General features: G+C 66.9%; 1 protein-coding gene across 1 annotated transcript in view; it reads left to right on the plus strand.

Annotated features, from left to right (window-relative positions):
• Positions 1-17,265, plus strand: part of CACNA1F (calcium voltage-gated channel subunit alpha1 F) — a 56,797-nt gene extending 39,532 nt beyond the window's left edge. Inside the window, exons 30-46 of the mRNA XM_054014912.1 lie at positions 198-218; positions 515-643; positions 1,552-1,617; positions 2,304-2,395; positions 3,227-3,386; positions 4,167-4,294; positions 9,448-9,544; positions 9,661-9,763; positions 11,149-11,250; positions 11,556-11,686; positions 12,438-12,560; positions 13,564-13,796; positions 14,192-14,332; positions 14,745-14,908; positions 15,344-15,456; positions 16,185-16,484; positions 16,659-17,265. Of these exons, the coding sequence (XP_053870887.1) occupies positions 198-218; positions 515-643; positions 1,552-1,617; positions 2,304-2,395; positions 3,227-3,386; positions 4,167-4,294; positions 9,448-9,544; positions 9,661-9,763; positions 11,149-11,250; positions 11,556-11,686; positions 12,438-12,560; positions 13,564-13,796; positions 14,192-14,332; positions 14,745-14,908; positions 15,344-15,456; positions 16,185-16,484; positions 16,659-16,931 (2,376 nt within the window). The 3' untranslated portion in view covers positions 16,932-17,265. The remainder of the gene's footprint in view (positions 1-197; positions 219-514; positions 644-1,551; positions 1,618-2,303; positions 2,396-3,226; positions 3,387-4,166; positions 4,295-9,447; positions 9,545-9,660; positions 9,764-11,148; positions 11,251-11,555; positions 11,687-12,437; positions 12,561-13,563; positions 13,797-14,191; positions 14,333-14,744; positions 14,909-15,343; positions 15,457-16,184; positions 16,485-16,658) is intronic.
• The last annotated feature ends 1,731 nt before the right edge of the window (positions 17,266-18,996 follow it).

The following is an 18,996-nucleotide window of genomic DNA, read 5'->3' on the forward strand; positions in this document are numbered from 1 at the left end:
AGAAATACCCGCCCCTCGGTCCCCCCCCACACACCCCCATCCTCTGTCCGTCCCCCCCCAACCCCCATCTGTCCATCCATCCATCCATCCCCCCACGTCGCTGTCTGTCTCTCATCTCTCCCGGGGCGGACGCCGCGTCTCATGGCTTCATCCTCCTCCTCCTCATCGTCATCATCACAACTCTATGTCCCCACTAGAATGGCGGCCATGTCGGAGAGGTAATGCCCCAGATCCCCCCCACGGGACTGGGGGGCCAGACCCAGACGAGGCTCTGGAGCTGGACGAGATGGGGGGGTGCAGAGGGGATGTCGGAGGGAGTTGTGGGGTAGCTGTGGGGCCTGGCGTGGGGGTCAGCAAGGGGCTGGCGTGGGGGTCGGGGGGGTGTCGAAGCCGGCGTGGGGGTCAGTGAGGCAGCGGGCGGGGGGGTTGGCGAGGCGGCCAGCATGCGGGTCAGCGGGGGGTCAGCGAGGGGTCTGCCGTGGGGCGCCGTGACCCACCCCGCCCTGCCCCACAGAGCTCGGAGGACAGCTCCCGCATCTCCATCACCTTCTTCCGCCTCTTCCGCGTCATGCGCCTCGTGAAGTTGCTCAGCAAAGGCGAAGGAATCCGCACCCTGCTCTGGACCTTCATCAAGTCCTTCCAGGTGGGACGGCGCCCACGGGGGGCGGGTGGACCCCCGGGCAGGGCCGAGGGGGTGTCCCGGAGTCCAGCCCCCCGTTCTCACCGCGCCTCCCGCAGCTGGCGGGGCCCTGGCCCCCCACTCCACAGCCCGCATGGGAGACCTAGCAAAGTCCATCTGGGGGGGACCCCAGGCCTGGGGCCCCTGAACCCTCCCCCCGAGTCCCAAACCGGAGGCTGCCCGGCCCCAGACCCGCCGGTTCCCCTCCTTTCCCGGGCAACAGGTTGCCTGGGCTGCACCAGCACCTCCGGCTGGGCCCCCAGCCCTCCGTTGCCAGGAGATGGGGTGTCGGCCACTGTTGGGGCCCAGGCGGCCACTCGGGTCACGCCTGCCCTCTAGGGGTCGCTGCACCTATCACACACGCTCATCCCCCCACCTAGGGACTTGAGTAACACGGAGGGGAAACTGAGGCACGCACATGGTGTTAAGAGGAAACATTCAGACCGTTCCCACTCCGTCACAGGGATGAGGGGTGTACACCTGGGAGGTTGTGGGGGTACACCCGGGGGGGGGATGGGGTTAGGGTTATGGGGGTACACACATGGGGGAGCAGGGGATACACTCAGGGGGAATGAGGGCTACACCAGGATGTTATGGGGGTACACCCAGGGGGTTATGGGGATAAACCCATGGGGGTATTGGGTGTACAGCCGGGGGGTTATGGGGGTACACCTGTGGGAGGGGCCTTCACGCTCCTTGCCCGCTGGATTGCCCCAGAGACAACCCTTCCCAGCATGCATCGCATGGCACCGCTGGGGGCCGCCCAGATGGAGCAATGCATGCTGGGAGCAGCCCTGGTGGACTCAGCAGGGGCTGGGTGGGGGGGCCGTGACCCCCCCATATTCTGACCCCCACCCCGTGTCTTTCCACAGGCCCTGCCCTACGTTGCCCTGCTGATCGCCATGATCTTCTTCATCTACGCCGTCATCGGCATGCAGGTGAGCGGGGGAGGAGCCTCGCACGGCTGTGCCTGTGCAACGCCCCAAGTGTGAACTGCAAGGCGGTGCCTCTGAGAGACGCCTGAGTGCAAGTCGTGCACTTGTGCAAGCCTGCAGCTGGGCAACACACTGCCCTGCGTGTGCAACGTGCACCCTTGTGCATGGCCCTGATCATGCACCAAAGCACGTGTGGCACATTTGTGCAAGGCTAGGACCGAGCGAGAAACGCTGGAGCATACACTGAAGACTTGCACACACCTCTGAGTCTGCAGCCCATTCGTGAGCATGCGTCACACACTTGTGCATGGCTCTGATTGTGCGACATGCACCCGAGGGTATCTCTGGCACATGCACATTGTGCTGTGTCTGCCTGTGCAAGGTGGAGTGTGCCTCGCACACCCAGTCCTGGGCTACACTAGTATCTATCACGATCAGACCCATGGGTGCTTGTGCAGGCCCTGAGTGTGCAACACATGCACACGAGTGTGCCTCCACGTGCACCCTGTGCTTAGGGCTCCAGTCGTGCGTCGTCCACGGGTCTCTGCCTGGCACGCAGGGGCGAGGAGCTCAGGAGAGCTAACCTGCGTGGCAGCGGGGAGCAGGAACGGTGGGGGTGGCGGGGTGCTGGGGGGCATTGGCCCCTTTTGGGGTGCCCCCGCCCCCGGTGACGTCCCGGGCTGTTTCAGACCTTTGGCAAAGTGGCGCTGCAGGACGGGACGCAGATCAACCGCAACAACAACTTCCAGACGTTCCCCCAGGCCGTGCTGCTGCTCTTCAGGTACCCGACGCCCCAACTCCCCCCTGGGGCCCCCAACTCCCCCCTGGGGCCCTGCCACCTCCCCCTGGGGCCCACGATGCCCCAACACCCCCCTGGGGCCCCCAACACCCCCCTGGGGCTCTGCCACCTCCCCCCGGGGCCCCCGACACCCCAACTCCCCCCAGAGCCCCCAACGCCCCCACTCCCCACCTCCCCCCGACGCCCCCAACTCCCCCCTGGGGCTCTGCCACCTCCCCCTGGGGCCCCCGACGCCCCAACACCCCCCTGGGGCTCCCAACTCCCCCCTGGGGCTCTGCCACCTCCCCCTGGGGCCCCCGATGCCCCAACTCCCCCCTGGGGCTCTGCCACCTCCCTAACTCCCCCCGATGCCCCCACTCCCCCCTGGGGTTCTGCCACCTCCCCCCGGGGCCCCCGACGCCCCAACTCCCCCCTGGGGCTCTGCCATCTCCCCAACTCCCCCCCCAGGGAGCCCTGATGCCCCAACTGCCCCCAGGAATCTGCCGTCTCTCCAACTTCCCCCCTGAGGCCCCCAATGTCCCAACTCCACCCCAGGGCTCCACTGTCCCCCCAACTCTCCACCCTGGGGTAGGCCTGGGGGGCGGCGTGGAGCTGGGTGGGGCTGGGGGCTGCTGTGGGGCTGGGCTGGGCCGGGTGCTGGGAGCGCCGTGGGGCTGGGCCGGGTGCTGGAGGGAGCAGGGGGTACCATGAGGCACCATGGGACTGGGTGGGGCCAGGTGCCGTGGGGCTGGGCCGGGTGCTGGAGGGGGCAGGGGGTACCGTGGGGCGCCACGGGGCTGGACGGGGGCCCAGCTGACCCCCCCGGCCCCCCAGGTGCGCCACGGGGGAGGCCTGGCAGGAGATCATGCTGGCCAGCCTGCCCGGGAAACGCTGCGACCCCGAGTCGGACGTGGGGCCTGGCGAGGAATTCACCTGCGGGAGCCACTTCGCCATCGTCTACTTCATTAGCTTCTTCATGCTCTGTGCCTTCCTGGTGAGCCCCCCGGCGCCCCCCACCTGCCCCCTGGGAACCCCTCGTCCGCCGGAGCCCCCTGCCCCCGGGCACCCCCCACCTGCCCCCTGGGCACCCCCCGTCCGCCAGAGCTCGCTGTGTCCCCCATGGGCACCCCCCGCCCTGCCCCTTGTCCGCCGGAGCCCCCTGCCCCCCGGCACCCCCCACCTACCCCCAGGGACCCCCCGTCCGCCAGAGCTCGCTGTGTCCCCCATGGGCACCCCCCACCTGCCCCCCGGGGACCCCCTGTGTTCCCCATGGGCACCCCCCGCCCTGCCCCCCGGTGCCCCCACCTACCCCCGGCGACCCCCCGTCCGTCAGAGCTCGCTGTGTCCCCCATGGGCACCCCCCACCCTGCCCCCCCGGAACCCCCATCCGCCGGAGCCCCCTGCCACCCGGCGCCCCCCACCTGCCCCCCTGGGACCTCCAGTCCGCCGGAGCCCCCTGTGTCCCCCATGGGCACCCCCCACCCTGCCCCTCGTGGGACCCCCTCATCCACCAGATCCCGGCCCCCCGTGGGCACCCGGCTCCTCCACCATGGGATCCCCCCGTCATCTGCCAGAGGGCCCAGGGCTCCCCATGTTCCATGGGCACCAGCCCCCCCAGGGCTACGCCCCTTTCCTGGGAGTCATTTGCCCCCTCAACCCCCCAATCTGCCATAATCCCCCAGTGCCCCCTATGCTGTATGGGCACGAGATGTCCCCCCATGGGGACCCTGCCCCCCCTCTTTTCGCTGCTTGACCTCTGACACCCCACCCCCAGATCATTAACCTCTTTGTGGCTGTGATCATGGACAATTTCGACTACCTGACCCGGGACTGGTCCATCCTGGGCCCCCACCACCTGGACGAGTTCAAACGCATCTGGTCGGAGTACGACCCCACCGCCAAGTAAGGGCCCTGCCCTGGACCCCCCAGCCCCTCAATGGTTCCCCCAGACCCCCAACCCCCCAATTCCCCCGGGCCCCCAACCTCCCTCAGCCCCCCGATTCCCCAAGCCCCCCAAATTCCCCTGGGACACCCCAACCCCACAATGACATCTCCAGACCCCCCCCAACCTCCCAATTCCCCCAGGTCCCCCACACCCCCAAGTTCCCTGGGACCCCTGTTACAGACTCACTGCTCGTGCCCCGTATGGTCCCTGGGGGGAGCCCCCTTCACTGTGACAGCCCTTCTCAGGGGTCCCCTCTCTCCCGGGGGTCCAACCCCTCCACCTCCTGGAGCCACATGTCCCTGTCCCCTTGCTCTGGACCCCCCCATCCCCCCGCTCCCAGAGGGGGTAACGCCCCCCCGTCCCCCCGCTCCCCAGAGGGAGTAACACCTCCCTCCCCATCCCCCCATTCCCAGAGGGGGTAACGCCCCCTTGGTCCCCCCCGCTCCCAGAGGGAGTGACGCCCCTCCCCCGTCTCCCTGCTCCCAGGGGGAATGAGCCCCCGATCTCTAGACCGGAGCCAGCGTCACACAGCAGGGTTTATCCAGTGTCAGGAAACTCCGGCCTCAGGCCTGGCCCCCCTCAGCCTAGCACACCCCGTCTCCCCTGCATCCAGGGGGCTCTACCTGCCTCCTCCCCCCAGTCCTGAGGCCCCCACCCCCCGCCCCAGCAGCTCCTCTCCTGGCCTTTGTCCTCTGTCCCAGGTAAACAGTTCGCCGGGCCCCTCTCTCCTCCCTCCTTTGTTCCCTCTGGCTGGAACCGGCTGACGGCTGAGCTGGGGTGGCCTCGTAGTCTCCAGGTCAGGAGTAGTTGGGGTTCCCCATTTCCAGGCCGTTGTCCGGGGGTCCCGGCTGCTAGGCGAGGTCACACCTGGTCCTCTGCACCAACAAACCATCTCCCACCACCTTGTTACACACGCAGCACACAGGGAAACTGAGGCGCACATGCTAGTCATGTACAACACTACAAAAATCCCCGGCTTCGACACCCCCCCCAATCCCCTGACTCCCCTGGGCCCCCAAGCTCCTCAGTCCCCCAGGAGCCCCACAACCCCCAATTCCCCTGGGCCCGTAACGATGCTGGTTCTGGTGGGACCCAACTGAGAGTGCCAATTCAGGACAAATCACTTAAAACAGGGCAGTTACAGCCCAAGGCTGGGGTCTTTCCACCTCTAAGGCAAACCAAACCAGCCAGCCAGAAAGGACTTTGGTCTCACCGCAAGTCACACAAGCAATCCCCTTACACACTCCAGTTTCCCAGTATCACCACCAGTGCCACTTGTTGTGGGGACGAATGGTTATGAAAACTGTCACGGACTCACAGATCGTGCCCACTCTTGGCCCCGTGCGGGGTGCCCCTTTCAGTGAGACAGCCCTTCTCGGGGTCCCCTCTCTCCTAGGGGTCAGGCCCCTCCACCTCCTGGAGGCGCACCTCTCTGAGCCTTAGCATGTCTGTCTCTGCCGTGGGCCCCCTCAGGGAGTCCCCTCGCTCTGGACCCCCCGGGGCCTCCACCCCCGAAGGGGTTGATGCCCCCCCCCCCCCCCCGTTCTCTTGCCTGGAGCGACTGTCAGCCAGTGTAACACAGGAGGGTTATTGAGAGTTGAACCCAGCACAGGAAACTCTCCGGCCTCAGGCCTGGCCCCCCTCAGCCCAGCACATCCCAGTCTCCCTGCATCCAGGGGGGCTCTGCCTGCTCCCCCTGTCCAGCCCCGACCACCCTGCTCCCAGCTGGGCATCTGATACCCCCGGCCCCAAGCCAGGGAAACAGGGTCGCCTGGGCCCCTCTCCCCTCTTCTGTCCTCTGGCCCCTCGGGCTGGAACCGGCTGGTCCGGTCACCGGGGTCCTCTCCCCGCAGCCCATTGTCCCCCCACTGGCCAGAACCGGCTGCGTCTCCTCAGCTGGGCCTCTGGGTCACCAGGTCGCCAGGTCACCGGTCGCTGGGGTATCCGTCCTCCCGCCATCGGCTGGGTCCCCACGTCCTCTCTCCGGTCCTCTGCAAAACACACTTCCTCTCCCCTCACCTCGTTACACCAGTAACACCCAGGGAAACTGAGTCCCACCCCCTCCGCATGCAAACCATTGAAACTCCACAGAAAACAAGAACACCCCCACTTAGGGTTACCACACGTCCGGTTTTTCCCGGACATGTCCGGCTTTTCGGCAATCAAACCCCCGTCCGGGGGGAATTGCCAAAAAGCCGAACATGTCCGGGAAAATGCCGGCCAGGCACTTCCCCTCCCGCGGCGGCTCTGCTCCTCCCCTGACTCTTAGGCTCTGTTTAAGAGCCGAGCGGTACGGGCTTTGGGCAGCCCCCATACCTTCGGACCCTGCGCTGACGGAGCCCGGGAGGGGAAGTGCCTGGCTGGGGGCGCAGGGTCCGGAGCCATGGGGGCTGCCCGAAGCCCAAGCGCTACCGGCTTCACGGTTTGCCGGGCAGCCTCCAGATCCTGCGCCCCTGGCTGGGCGCTTCCCCTCCTGGGCTCCAGCTGCGCTGGGGAAGCGCCGGCCGGGGGCGCAGGGTCTGGGGGCTGCCCGGCAAACCGTGAAGCCGGTAGCGCTCGGGCAGCCCTTTCCCCCTGGCTGGGAGTGGGAGGGGGAAGGGGGCGGAGTTGGGGCGGGTCTGGGGGCGGGAAATGGGCGGGGCAGGGGGGGTCCTCTTTTTTTATTTGTTAACTATGGTAACCCTACCCCCACTTCATCACAAAAACCAATACCCCAGTAAAAGAAAAAGGTTCTCCTGATCCCAAAGGACCAAGCCCCAGACCCAGGTCAATATATAAATCAGATCTTACCCACAAATCACGCTACTGCCAATCCTTTAGAATCTAAAATCTAAAGGTTTATTCATAAAAGGAAAAAGATAGAGATGAGAGTTAGAATTGGTTAAATGGAATCAATTACATACAGTAATGGCACAGTTCTTGGTTCAGGCTTGCAGCAGTGATGGAATAAACTGCAGGTTCAAATCAAGTCTCTGGAACATCCCCAGCTGGGATGGGTCCTCAGTCCTTTGTTCAAAGCTTCAGCTTGTAGCAAAGTTCCTCCAGAGGTAAGAAGCAGGATTGAAGACCAGATGGAGATGAGGCATCAGCCTTATATAGTCTTTTCCAGGTGTAAGAACACCTCTTTGTTCTTACTGTGGAAAATTACAGCAAAATGGAGTCTGGAGTCACATGGGCCAGTCCCTGCATACTTTGCTGAGTTACAAGGCGTATCTGCCTTCTCTCAATGGGTCCATTGTATAGCTGATGGTCCTTAATGGGCCATCAAGCAGGCTAGGCAGAGCTAATCTCAGCTTGTCTGGGATGTCACCCAGAAGCACAGCATAAGTTTGCCATACAGACAGTCTAGAGCCAATATTCATAACTTCAACTACAAAACTGATACATACATATAGACAGCATAATCATAACCAGTAAACCATAACCTTGTCCTAGACACCCCATTTGACCCCCTTTATACAAGATTTGGTCCCACTACAGGACCTTGGTTGCAACCATGTTCTATACGGTCCCAGTTCAAATCAATAAAGTGACAGACCCCCAGCCCCCTAACGACCCCAGGCCCCCAAACTCCCAATTCCCCCACACCCCAATTTCCCTGGGACACCCTGTGACGAAGTGGCCTTTATTCATCTGGTTATGTTGCATGTGAGTCTTACTGTCCTATACTAATACTGTGTGTGCCTCAGTTTCCCTGTGTGCTGCCCCAGTGCTTCGGGGGTGGGAATTGGGGGGGGTGATTTTGCTGAGGCCCTGGGGCAGGTGAGGCTGCCCAGGTGTCTGCACCTGTTAACCTGAGACCCAGGAGGAGGGTGCGGCCAGGTGACACCTTTGGCCCGGGAGGAGGGTCAAAGGGGGGTATCGGGGGGGGTCGGAGGCTGGCCGTCTGCGTGGGGGGCTGGACGGGGGAGCCCAGGGCGTCTGGTGCAGGATTCCCAAGATGGGCTTGGCTGAAAGTCCCTGATTTCTGCGCTAACGAGCTCTGCCCTACGCCGTGTTCCTGTGTTCCCGGCGGGCGGACAGTGGCGTCTGGCTGCGGAGTTGGGGGGCAGGGCCCCCCCAGGACCCCACCCGGGGGAAGTGCACGGGGGGCAGGGGAGGCCAAAGGCTCCGGGGTCAGACCCAGGAGGTGAAGCCGTGGGAGCTGCTGGCCCTGGACACAGTCTGCTCCGAGAGAGGAGATTTCTCCAGAGTCCTGTCTGGGTTCGTAGGGAGCAGCTCCGGAGCATCGCCGGGGACCCCGTGACACCCCCCAACCAGGGCCGGCTCTAGGCACCAGCCGACCAAGCACGTGCTTGGGGCGGCACCTCAGAAGGGGCGGCCGAGGGTGGGGTGGCGGGGGACGCTCGAGGGGTTTTTTGTTTTTGTTTGTTTTGGCCAGGCAGCGTGGGGGTGTTTCGGCGGCGCGGCACTGGGGGGGAGGGGGGGGCTTCGGCGGCGCTCAGGAGGGCGGGAGTTTGGGCAGCCCGGCCCGGCGTGGCGCTTGGGGGTTTGGGCGGCCTGACGTAGCGCGGCATTGGGGGGGGGGGGGCTTCAGTGGTGCTCGGGGGGGGCAGGGGTTTGGGCAGCCCGGTGCGGCAAGGCGCTGGGGGGGCGGGCGGGGGTTTGGGCGGCCCGGCCCGGCGCTCAGGGGAGGGGGTCAGCGGCGCGGCGCTGGGGGGGTGGAGGGTGTTACGGCAGAGCGGCGCTCTTCTTTTTTGACTGGGGCCGCAAAAAAGTTAGACCCGGCCCTGCCCCCAACCCCCAATTCCCGAGACCCCCACAACCCCCAGTTCCCCCACACCCCCAATTCCCCTGGGACCCCCCAATTCCCCTGAGACCCCCCACAAGCCCCAGTTCCCCCACACCCCCAATTCTCCTGGGACCTTCCAATTCCCCCTGGCCTCCCACACCCTCAATTCCCCTGGGACCATTCCCCCAGGCTCCCCACACCCCCAATTCCCCTGGGACCCCCCCAATTCCTCCAGGCCCCCCACAGCTCCCCTCCCTACTCACAGCCCCAGCTCTATCCCCCCCCCTTGCCACTCCCCCATCCACCACCAGGGGCAGCAGGCCCCCCACGTGGCACACAGCTCCCCTCACCTTCCCCCCACCCCATTTCTCTCCCCAGGGGCCGCATTAAACACTTGGACGTGGTGACTCTGCTACGCCGGATCCAGCCGCCCCTCGGCTTCGGGAAGCTCTGCCCCCACCGCGTGGCCTGTAAGGTCAGGACGCCTGGGTTCTCTCTCGGCTCTGGGAGGGGAGTGGGGGCTAGTGGTTAGAGTGGTGGGGGCTGGCTGGGAGCTCGGACACCTGGGTTCTATCCTTCCTCTCTCCGCAGAGGCTGGTGGCCATGAACATGCCCCTCAACGCAGATGGCACCGTCACCTTTAACGCCACCCTCTTTGCCCTGGTCCGCACCTCGCTGAAGATCAAGACCGAAGGTGAACCCCAGGGGTGTGGGGCAGGGGTACTGTGGGGGTCTGGTGTCTCTGGGCCCGGCCTGGCTCGGGGAGGGAGGGCTCGAGCGAGCGCTGTGGCGTGATCCATAGACCTCTGGGTCCGTACACAACCGGAGTCGATGGGGGCTGGACATGCTGGGGGGCAAAGAGTTAACTGGAGATGGGGGGGACTGGGATTCCCCCACCAGCCCCCTGGGAAAAATAATTTTTTTGGAGAACCGTTGAGCTACGAAATGCTGCAGGGGAGCATCATGGGAGTTGTAGTTCAGCTGCCTACCTTCTCGCATTCTCCTCCATGGGCTGGGAGGGGGTGGATGGACTACATCTCCCATGATGCACCACAGCCGCCTTTCTTGGTGAGTTCCTGCAGGGCATCATGGGAGTTGTAGTTCAGGGGCTTCATGGGCATCGTTCTGGTGCCTCACATTGCAGGGTCTCTCTGAATCAGGGTTCCCGGATGGACTACATCTCCCATGATGCACCACTTTCTCAAATGCAGCCACTGTGGCCCCATGCAGCCACCAGGGGCTTTTCTTGCGGCCACAGCCTCCTGGGTGGTGATGCGGGGGAAAAGCAGTGGCTCCTCCCATTGGTTCCCCACCTTCCCGGGGGCGGGCTTTGGGCTCCAGCCCCGGGCTCAGTCCCCCCCATCACCCTAACCCCCCCCTGCTTACGCCAGCCCCCCATCGCCCCGCGCCCTCCCCACCTCGGGCTTCATTTGTCCCCCAGCTTGGCTGCTGGGAAAAGTGATCGTAACAAACAGACTGATTTACTAGCCATCAAGTCTTAAGCGCCTTATTTGGGTTTCTATCGCGTGTGGGGCCAGTAACGGACAGAGACAACGGGACGTTATTGTTATCATTGAGTCTGCAAAAAAACCCTACACAAAGAACGTGCGGTGCGGTGGACGTGTTAGTATGTCAGGGCAGCCACCGGCAAGAGTCGGCCACCAAAAAATGTGACCTGAGAACTCCAAGTGGAGAGTCACTGCAAGGCATGATGGGAGTGGTAGTTTGGTGCCTCTCAGTCATCTATGAGTTGGGATCCCAGCTGGAATTTCATCTCCCAGGAGGCACCATGGTGTAGCCTCTAGGAGAGTCACTGCAAGGCATCACGGGAGTGGTAGTCCAGGGCCATTGTGGGAATTGTAGTTTTTTTTTGCCTCATTCCAACCCCTCCACCCCATTCTCCTGACCCAGCTACAACTCCCATGATGCCTCATGCTCTCCCCTCTTAGCTAGGGGAGACCGTCCCGCCACCGGCCAAAGTGCATCATGGGAGTCCCGCCCAGGAACCCAGCCCCACAGGGGGCCATGGGGCCTCTGACCTGTAGCTCACGGTGCCGGGCCTCCCATGTCACCCCCCAGGGAACTTGGACCAAGCCAACAAAGAGCTCCGGGCCGTCATCAAGAAGATCTGGAAGAGAACGAAACCCAAACTCCTGGACGAGGTGATACCTCCGCCAGAAGGTGAGAAACACCCACCACGACCACCACCACATACAGCCGGGGAGAGAACCCAGGAGTCCTGGCTCCCAGCCCCCCTGCTCTAACCACCAGCCCCCACTCCCCTCCCAGAGCCTGGGAGAGAACCCAGGAGTCCTGGCTCCCAGCCCCCCTGCTCTAACCACCAGCCCCCACTCCCCTCCCAGAGCCTGGGAGAGAACCCAGGAGTCCTGGCTCCCAGCCCCCCTGCTCTAACCACCAGCCCACACTCCCCTCCCAGAGCCGGGGAGAGAACCCAGGAGTCCTGAGCCCCCTCTCTCGCCCTGCAGAGGAGGAGGTCACGGTGGGGAAGTTTTACGCCACGTTCCTGATCCAGGATTATTTCCGGAAGTTCCGGAAGCGGAAGGAAAAGGGGCTTTTGGGGCCGGACGCCTCCCCCAGCAACTCCACTGCCCTGCAGGTGAGACCCCCATCCTGGGGACACAGGGCCGGCTGGGGGCGATGGGGGGGACACGGGGCTGGCTGGGGGTGGCGCCGGGTGAGTGGGACAAAGGGCCGGCTGGGGGCGGCGGGCAGGCGTGGGGGACACTGGGCCGGCTGGGGGCGGCGGGCAGGCGTGGGGGACACTGGGCTGGCTGGGGGCAGCGGGGGGCGGCGGGGGGGGACACGGAGCTGGCTGGGGCGGGACACGGGGTCAGCTGGGGGCGGCGGGTGGGGACATGGGGGTGGCAGGAGGGGCACCGGGGGGGGACAGGGGCCGGATGGGGGCGCCGGGGTGGGGGGGGACATGCGGGCGGGGGGGGACATGGGGGCGGGGGGTGACACCGTGGTGGCGGGGGGGGCGGGCGGACACAGGGGCGGCGGGGGGGGGGACATCGGGCCGGCAGGGGATGGCGGGGGACGGGACACGGAGCTGGCTGGGGTGGGACACGGGGCCAGCTCGGGCGGGGGGGACACGGGGCTGGCTGGGGTCAGCGGGCAGGCGGGGGGGCACTGGGCTAGCTGGGGGCGGCGGGCAGGCGTGGGGGGCGGGACCCAGGGCCAGCTCGGGGTGGCCGGGGGGGGACCTGGGGGCGGCGGGGGGAGGACACGGGGCTGTCTGGAGGCGGAGGGGGGTGGGACCCGGGGCCGGCTGGGGGCAGCGGGGGAGGACACTGGGCTGGCTGGGGGGGCACACTGGCAGCCGCCCCACGGATCAGGTCTCCCCCCAGGCCGGGCTGCAGACCCTGCAGGACCTGGGCCCCGAGATGCGCCGGGCGCTGTCCTGCGACCTGGAGGAGGGGGAGGAGGCGGCCGGGGAGACCCTGTGTGAGGAGGAGCAGCTGACGTGCCAGGTGAGACCCCCCCGTTCCCCCCCAGCACCTCCCGCCACGGCTCCCGGTACCGCCCCCCGTCTGCCCCCCTCCCCAGCACCCCGTCCCCCCCCCAGCACCCGCTTTCCCCTCCCGCCACGGCTCCCGGTACCGCCCCCGTCTGCCCCCCTCCCCAGCACCCCGTTCCCCCCCAGCACCCGCTTTCCCCTCCCGCCACGGCTCCCGGTACCGCCCCCGTCTGCCCCCCTCCCCAGCACCCCGCCCCCCCCCAGCACCCGCTTTCCCCTCCCGCCACGGCTCCCGGTACCGCCCCCGTCTGCCCCCCTCCCCAACACCCCGTCTCCCCCCAGCACCCGCTTTCCCCTCCCGCCACGGCTCCCGGTACCGCCCCCGTCTGCCCCCCTCCCCAGCACCCCGCCCCCCCCCCCCAGCACCCGCTTTCCCCTCCCGCCACGGCTCCCGGTACCGCCCCCGTCTGCCCCCCTCCCCAGCACCCCGCCCCCCCCCCAGCACCCGCTTTCCCCTCCCGCCACGGCTCCCGGTACCACCCCCGTCTGCCTCCCTCCCCAGCACCCCCCCCCCAGCACCCGCTTTCCCCTCCCGCCACGGCTCCCGGTACCACCCCCGTCTGCCTCCTTCCCCAGCACCCCCCCCCCAGCACCCGCTTTCCCCTCCCGACACGGCTCCCGGTACCACCCCCGTCTGCCTCCCTCCCCAGCACCCCCCCCCAGCACCCGCTTTCCCCTCCCGCCACGGCTCCCGGTACCACCCCCGTCTGCCCCCCTCCCCAGCACCCCGTCCCCCCCCCAGCACCCGCTTTCCCCTCCCGCCACGGCTCCCGGTACCACCCCCGTCTGCCCCCCTCCCCAGCACCCCGTCCCCCCCCCCCAGCACCCGCTTTCCCTTCCCGCCACGGCTCCTGGTACCACCCCTGTCTGCCTAGCCCCCCTGGGTGTCCCCCAAGCCCCCCTTTCCTGCAGCGAAGCCCCCACCCCCAATTAACCCCTCCCCCGTGTTCCCACAGATCCCAGAGGGACTGCTCGGCAGCGCCCCCGACCACCACCCCACGGCGCCCATCTCCGCCCCGTCCGAGGGGGGTGGGGAGCCCCTGGCCAACAGGCTGCTGGACCCCCGGCGCCCCTCTTCCGCCAGTCTGGCCAGGACCCCCAACGGCCCCCCCAGCTACGAGGAGAACGAGGGGGGGCAGGAGGAGCTGCCAGAGCTACCCCACATCCCCAGCAGGTGCCGCATGAGCAGGTACCGGACACCGGGGTTCTCTCCCTGGCTCTGGGAGGGGAGGGGGGCTGGTGGGTTAGAGCAGGGGGGGCTGGGAGCCAGGACTCCTGGGTTCTCTCCCCGGCTCTGGGAGGGGAGGGGGGCTGGTGGGTTAGAGCAGGGAGGGCTGGGAGCCAGGACTCCTGGGTTCTCTCCCTGCCTCTGGGAGGGGAGTGGGGGCTGGGAGCCAGGACTCCTGGTTTCTCTCCCTGGCTCTGGGAGGGGAGTGGGGGCTGGTGGGTTGGATCGGGGGGCTGGGAGCCAGGACTCCTGGGTTCTCTCCCCGGCTCTGGGAGGGGAGTGGGGGCTGGTGGGTTGGATCAGGGGTGGCTGGGAGCCAGGACTCCTGGGTTCCCGATGTCCGTGTGTCTGTCCAGGCGGAGCTCCGACGGGAGCTGTATCCCCCCGACGGTGCATGAGGAGCCCACCCCAGCCGAGGAGGACAGCGAGGGGACTGCGGGGCAGCAAGGCTACAATAGCCGGGAGGAGGACTCAGAGAGCCTGGCTTCTCGGGACAGGTGGGGCGCTGAGATGCAGCCACCTCTGGGGCAGGGCGGCTGGGGAACAGCCGCACATAACGCCTCATGGGGCGGACTCTCCCACGTTGGGATTGAGCTCGGACGCCTGGGTTCCCGCCCTGACTCTTGTGGGTTGGAACTGGAGTGGGGCTTGGGTTTAGCCCACCTCCTAGTGATTAGGGAGCACCCCCCACATTGCCCCACGGGGGAGCTGGACGGGGGGCGGGGCTCACTGAGGTGTTTTCTGTCCCTCTCTCTCCTGCTGCGTCCTTCTGTCCGTCTGACACTTTTTTGTCTTCCCTGCCTTCATTTTTGACCCCCTGGGGTTCGGCCCCAGATGCCGGGGTTCCCCCTTCCTCTCTTCCTCTGCCCCCTTCTTTCCTTTATTTCTTTCATTCCTTCTCCGGCTCAGGCAGCCGTGTCTGGGGGACGCCCGGCTCTACCGGCACCGCTGGAACAATGGCTATGGGGGGTCCCTGCCACTGCCACACCGCCGCCTCTCCAACGCCCACCCGGATGGGGGGCCTGGGGGCCGCCTGGCCAAGCGCCGACGCCTCCTGCCCCCCACGCCCGCAGGTAGAGGACTGGGGGGGCCAGGGCTAGCAAAGAGGAGGGTGAGGGGCCACAGGGATGGGGCTAGGGGGGTGGGGCAAACAGCTGGAAGTGGTGCTGGGGGCGGGGCAAGGGACAAAGATAGGGTGGTGGGTGGAGCTTGCGGAGGGGCTGGAAGGTGCAAGTGGTGGATTGTAAGGGGCGGGGCTAGGGGAGGGGCTGGAAGGTACATTGAGGCAGGATAAGGGGCGGGGCTATGGTTGTGGGCGGGGCTAGGGGAGGGGCTGGAAGGAACATTGATGCGGGGCAAGGGGCGGAGTTAAAGTGGGCAGGGGAGGGGAGATTTGGGGCTGGGGCAAGGTGGGAGGGGCAGGGGTGGGGCTTGATGGGGAAGGGGCGGGGCCTGTGCTGGGGGTGTGTGAGCGCTGGGGAGTAACGCCCCCCCTGTTGCCCCCCCAGGCCGGAAGCCGCCCTTCCTCATGCAGTGTTTGCAGAGCCAGGGCAGCTGTGAGGACATGCCCATCCCGGGCACCTACCACCAGAACGCCCCGGCCCGGCGCCACCCCCCCCAGGTACCCGGGGGGGCGGGGCTGTGCACAACCTGCACCTGGGGCCGCCTCTCGCACGGCCATTCGCACGAGGCGGCCTGCCCAGACGATCTGTGGCCGGCAGGCGTGCGAGGTGGCAGAGCCGGTGCAGAGCTCTCTCGGTCGCGGTGTCCCGGCTGGTCAGTGCTCGGGCCAGGCCCGGCTCTAGGCACCAGCACAGCAAGCCCGTGCTCGGGGCGGCACAATTCCAGGGGGCGGCACTCCGGGCAGTTGTGCTCTCGGTGCTTGGGGGTGGGGCAAAAAACCTAGAGCCGGCCCTGCTGGGGACGGGCACCTAGTGCCCGCTGGGGGGTGGGTGCCCCCTTTGGTGCCACAGGTCGTCTCCCAGCCTGTGTCCATAACAGCCAGAGGGCAGATGCTCTGCACGTGGGGCTGAGCTGCCGGGCGTGTGCGTGCGACGGTGCAACGGGACATTTGATGGTGCGATGGGGGGCTGAGTGCCCATGATGGTGCGACGTGGGGCGTGTGCAGGCGATGGGGGAGCATGTGTGTGCGATGGTGCAACGTGGGGCTGAGTGGCCATGATGGTGCAATGGGGGGCATGTGTGTGCGATGGTGCGACAGGGGGCGTGTGCGTGCGATGGGGGGCTGTGTGTTTGCGATGGTGCGACGAGGGGTGTGTGCGTGCGATGGAGGGGCATGTGCGTATCTGCTCCCCCCACATCCCCCCTCACCCCGTTCTCCCCCCCCAGGGCTACGGGAGTGCCGCCTCGTGGCACAGCACCACCCCCCCGGGGGACTCCTCGCAGGCATGGGCGGCGCCCCCCAGGCGGGGCCGGCTGCTCTACGCCCCACTGCTGCTGGTGGAGGAGGGGGGGCTGACGGTCAGGGGCTGGGGGGAGAAGAGCAGCAGCCGCAGCCTCCCGCCCCCCTCCCGCGCCCGCTGGGGGGCCCCCGAGCCGGACCTGCCCTGGCCCCCCTACGCCCATCTCCACGTGCCCAGCCCCGGCTACCACGACCAGCGGGGCAGCGCTGACAGCCTGGTGGAAGCCGTGAGTCGGGGGGCGCCGGCTGGTGGGGGGGCGGGGAATGGGGCAGGGGCCCGTCCCCTCTGGGGGGCGCCGGCTGGCTGTGGGGGGCGGGAAATGGGGCTCTGGGGGGCAGGGACCGGGGGCTGGCTGGGGGCCGGGCGGGCGCCTCGTCTCTCTGACTCCCCGTCCCCCCAGGTGCTGATCTCCGAGGGCCTGGGGCTCTACGCCCGGGACCCCAAGTTCGTGGCCTTCGCCAAGCGGGAGATCGCCGACGCCTGTCACATGACCATCGCCGAGATGGACAGCGCCGCCTCCGACCTGCTGAGCCGCGGGCGGGGGGCCGGGGGGCGCGGGGGCCCCCTGGGCAGCGATGGCGAGGGGGGCCCCCTGGGCAGCGACGAGGAGCCCTTCCGCTCACGGGCTGAGGACGAGCTGGCTGACGAGATGGTCTGTGTGGCCTCGTATTGACCGGGGCGGGGGCGCGAGGACCCCTCCGAGGAGACCGCCAGTCCCCCCCAGGACTCAGAGTTACGGCTGGACCCGCCCCCAAGGGCAGGGAGCTGTGGGAGACCCCCCCCCGGGGGCTGCAGCCAGGGGGAATGGGGGGCAGGAGAAGACACAGCAGAGGAGGGACTTCCCCCCCGAACGCAGCCCCCCCATTGCCGAGGCGGGCTACTGCCTTAGGGGTGGCCGTGCCAGCAGCCCCCCCACTTTGCTGAATCCACGCCCCCACCCAATGGGGAGCCGCCCCTGGGTCAGGGGGGCGGAGCTAGGACACTCCAATAAAGTCTCTTTGGAAGAAGTGAGGTCTGGGGTCTCCTGGTGGTGGTGGGGGGGGGGCGTCGCATGGACCCCCCAGCACAGGATATTTGGGTGGGGAAATCGCCTAGAGGAACAGGAGTGTGGCTGCATCTACCCCAATGTGAGCCCCCACTCCCAGGGAGCGAACTCAGGAGGCCAGCTCCCAGCCCCCCCTGCTCTAACCGACCAGCCCCCACTCCCCTCCCAGAGCCGGGGAGAGAACCCAGGAGTCCTGGCTCCCAGCCCCCCCTGCTCTAACCCACCAGCCCCCACCCCGAGATGGGGAGAGAATGGGGAGGGGGGATCTAGAGCCCCTGGAGGCCGCCAGCCCAGTAGCCGCCCCCAGAACAGACCCCTGGGCCTAGCCAGTGTTGTCGGGGGGGGGGGGGGGCTGCCCTCGCGAACCGATGGACAGTTGGATCAGACGGGTTCTTATCTCGTCCCAGCGCTGGGGGGGGGGAATTAGAGGGGGGCTCTCCCTGGCCCCAGTTAACCCTCTATAAATACCCACAATTCCTCCCTGATCCAGCCCCCAGCCCCCACCCCACATCAGGCCAGGAATGGAGGGGGCACATCTGGGGGTGACCCCTGGGGCCAGGAGTCCATCCAAATGCACCCGCCCTGCAGGGCTCACACAGGGATGGTTTGCCCAGTGCTGAGATGCAGCCAGCTCTGGGGCTGGGTGGCTGGGGATAACACTGCATGAGAATGGCTCGCCTGGCACTGAGATGCAGCCAGCTGTGGGGTGGGGTAGACCGGGAACGGCCGTGTATAATGCTGCACGAGACTGGCTCGCCTGGCACTGAGATGCAGCTGTCTCTCGGGTTGGGTGGCTGGGGAACGGCCGTGTATAACGCTACACGAGACTGGCTCGCCTGGCACTGAGATGCAGCCGCCTCTGGGGCAGAGCAACCTGGGAACAGCCGTGTATAACGCCGCCGGGTTTACTTGGCACGGAAGTCAGCGGGTCGCGGCGCCCGCGGCCCAGGGTGAGGCACGGGGAGGCAGGAGACGGGCGGGTGGTTCCCGGGGACGTGGCGAGGGTTGCGCCCGCTGGCTTGTGCGGGGCTGTGCCCGAGGCCCCTCGGCCGGGCAGCCCAGTGCCTAACTCCTCCCCTCCAAGGCCTTTGGGGACGCGGCCAGGCCCGAGCCCCCCGGCTTTCAACGCGGTCCCCGTCAGTGGGGCAGCCCCCCCCCAGGGGTCCCGCTTTTCCTGCGGGCCCCAGGCACAGTGCAGAGGGGAAACTGAGGCACACACTCCCCCAAATCCGCACAGCGTCACCCCCCCTCCCCCCGGCAGTGGTGGCGGGCTCGTTAGCGCTGCAGCCTCGTTCGTTAGCGCCAGGGTTAATTGGGCAGCCCCTGGGCCTGGCTGCTCATTAGTGCCGCAGCCTCACTAATTAGCCTGGGGTTAATTGGGAGCCTGGCCTCGGCTCCCCCCAGGGCCCCTTCGTTAATGACCCCGGGGATCTTGTTAATCAGGGTAATTAGCTAATTGGGGCTGGCTAATCAGCGCTAACGAAGGGACCTAGTAATTGGGTGGGTTTAAAGGGGCAGCCCAAGTCACTAATTATTAGTTAATTAATCCTAATTAATGGTTGGCACGAATTGGGGTGGGGGAGGGGGAGCTGGAGGACCAAAGAGGGTAACGTTCCCTGCCTGCATCTCTATGGTCACTGCGGTTCCGGGCTCATAAGGGGACGCTCTGCCCACGGGTGGCGCCTTAATCTCT

Source organism: Malaclemys terrapin (assembly GCF_027887155.1).
Source record: "Malaclemys terrapin pileata isolate rMalTer1 chromosome 20 unlocalized genomic scaffold, rMalTer1.hap1 SUPER_20_unloc_1, whole genome shotgun sequence".
NCBI lineage: Eukaryota > Metazoa > Chordata > Testudines > Emydidae > Malaclemys > Malaclemys terrapin.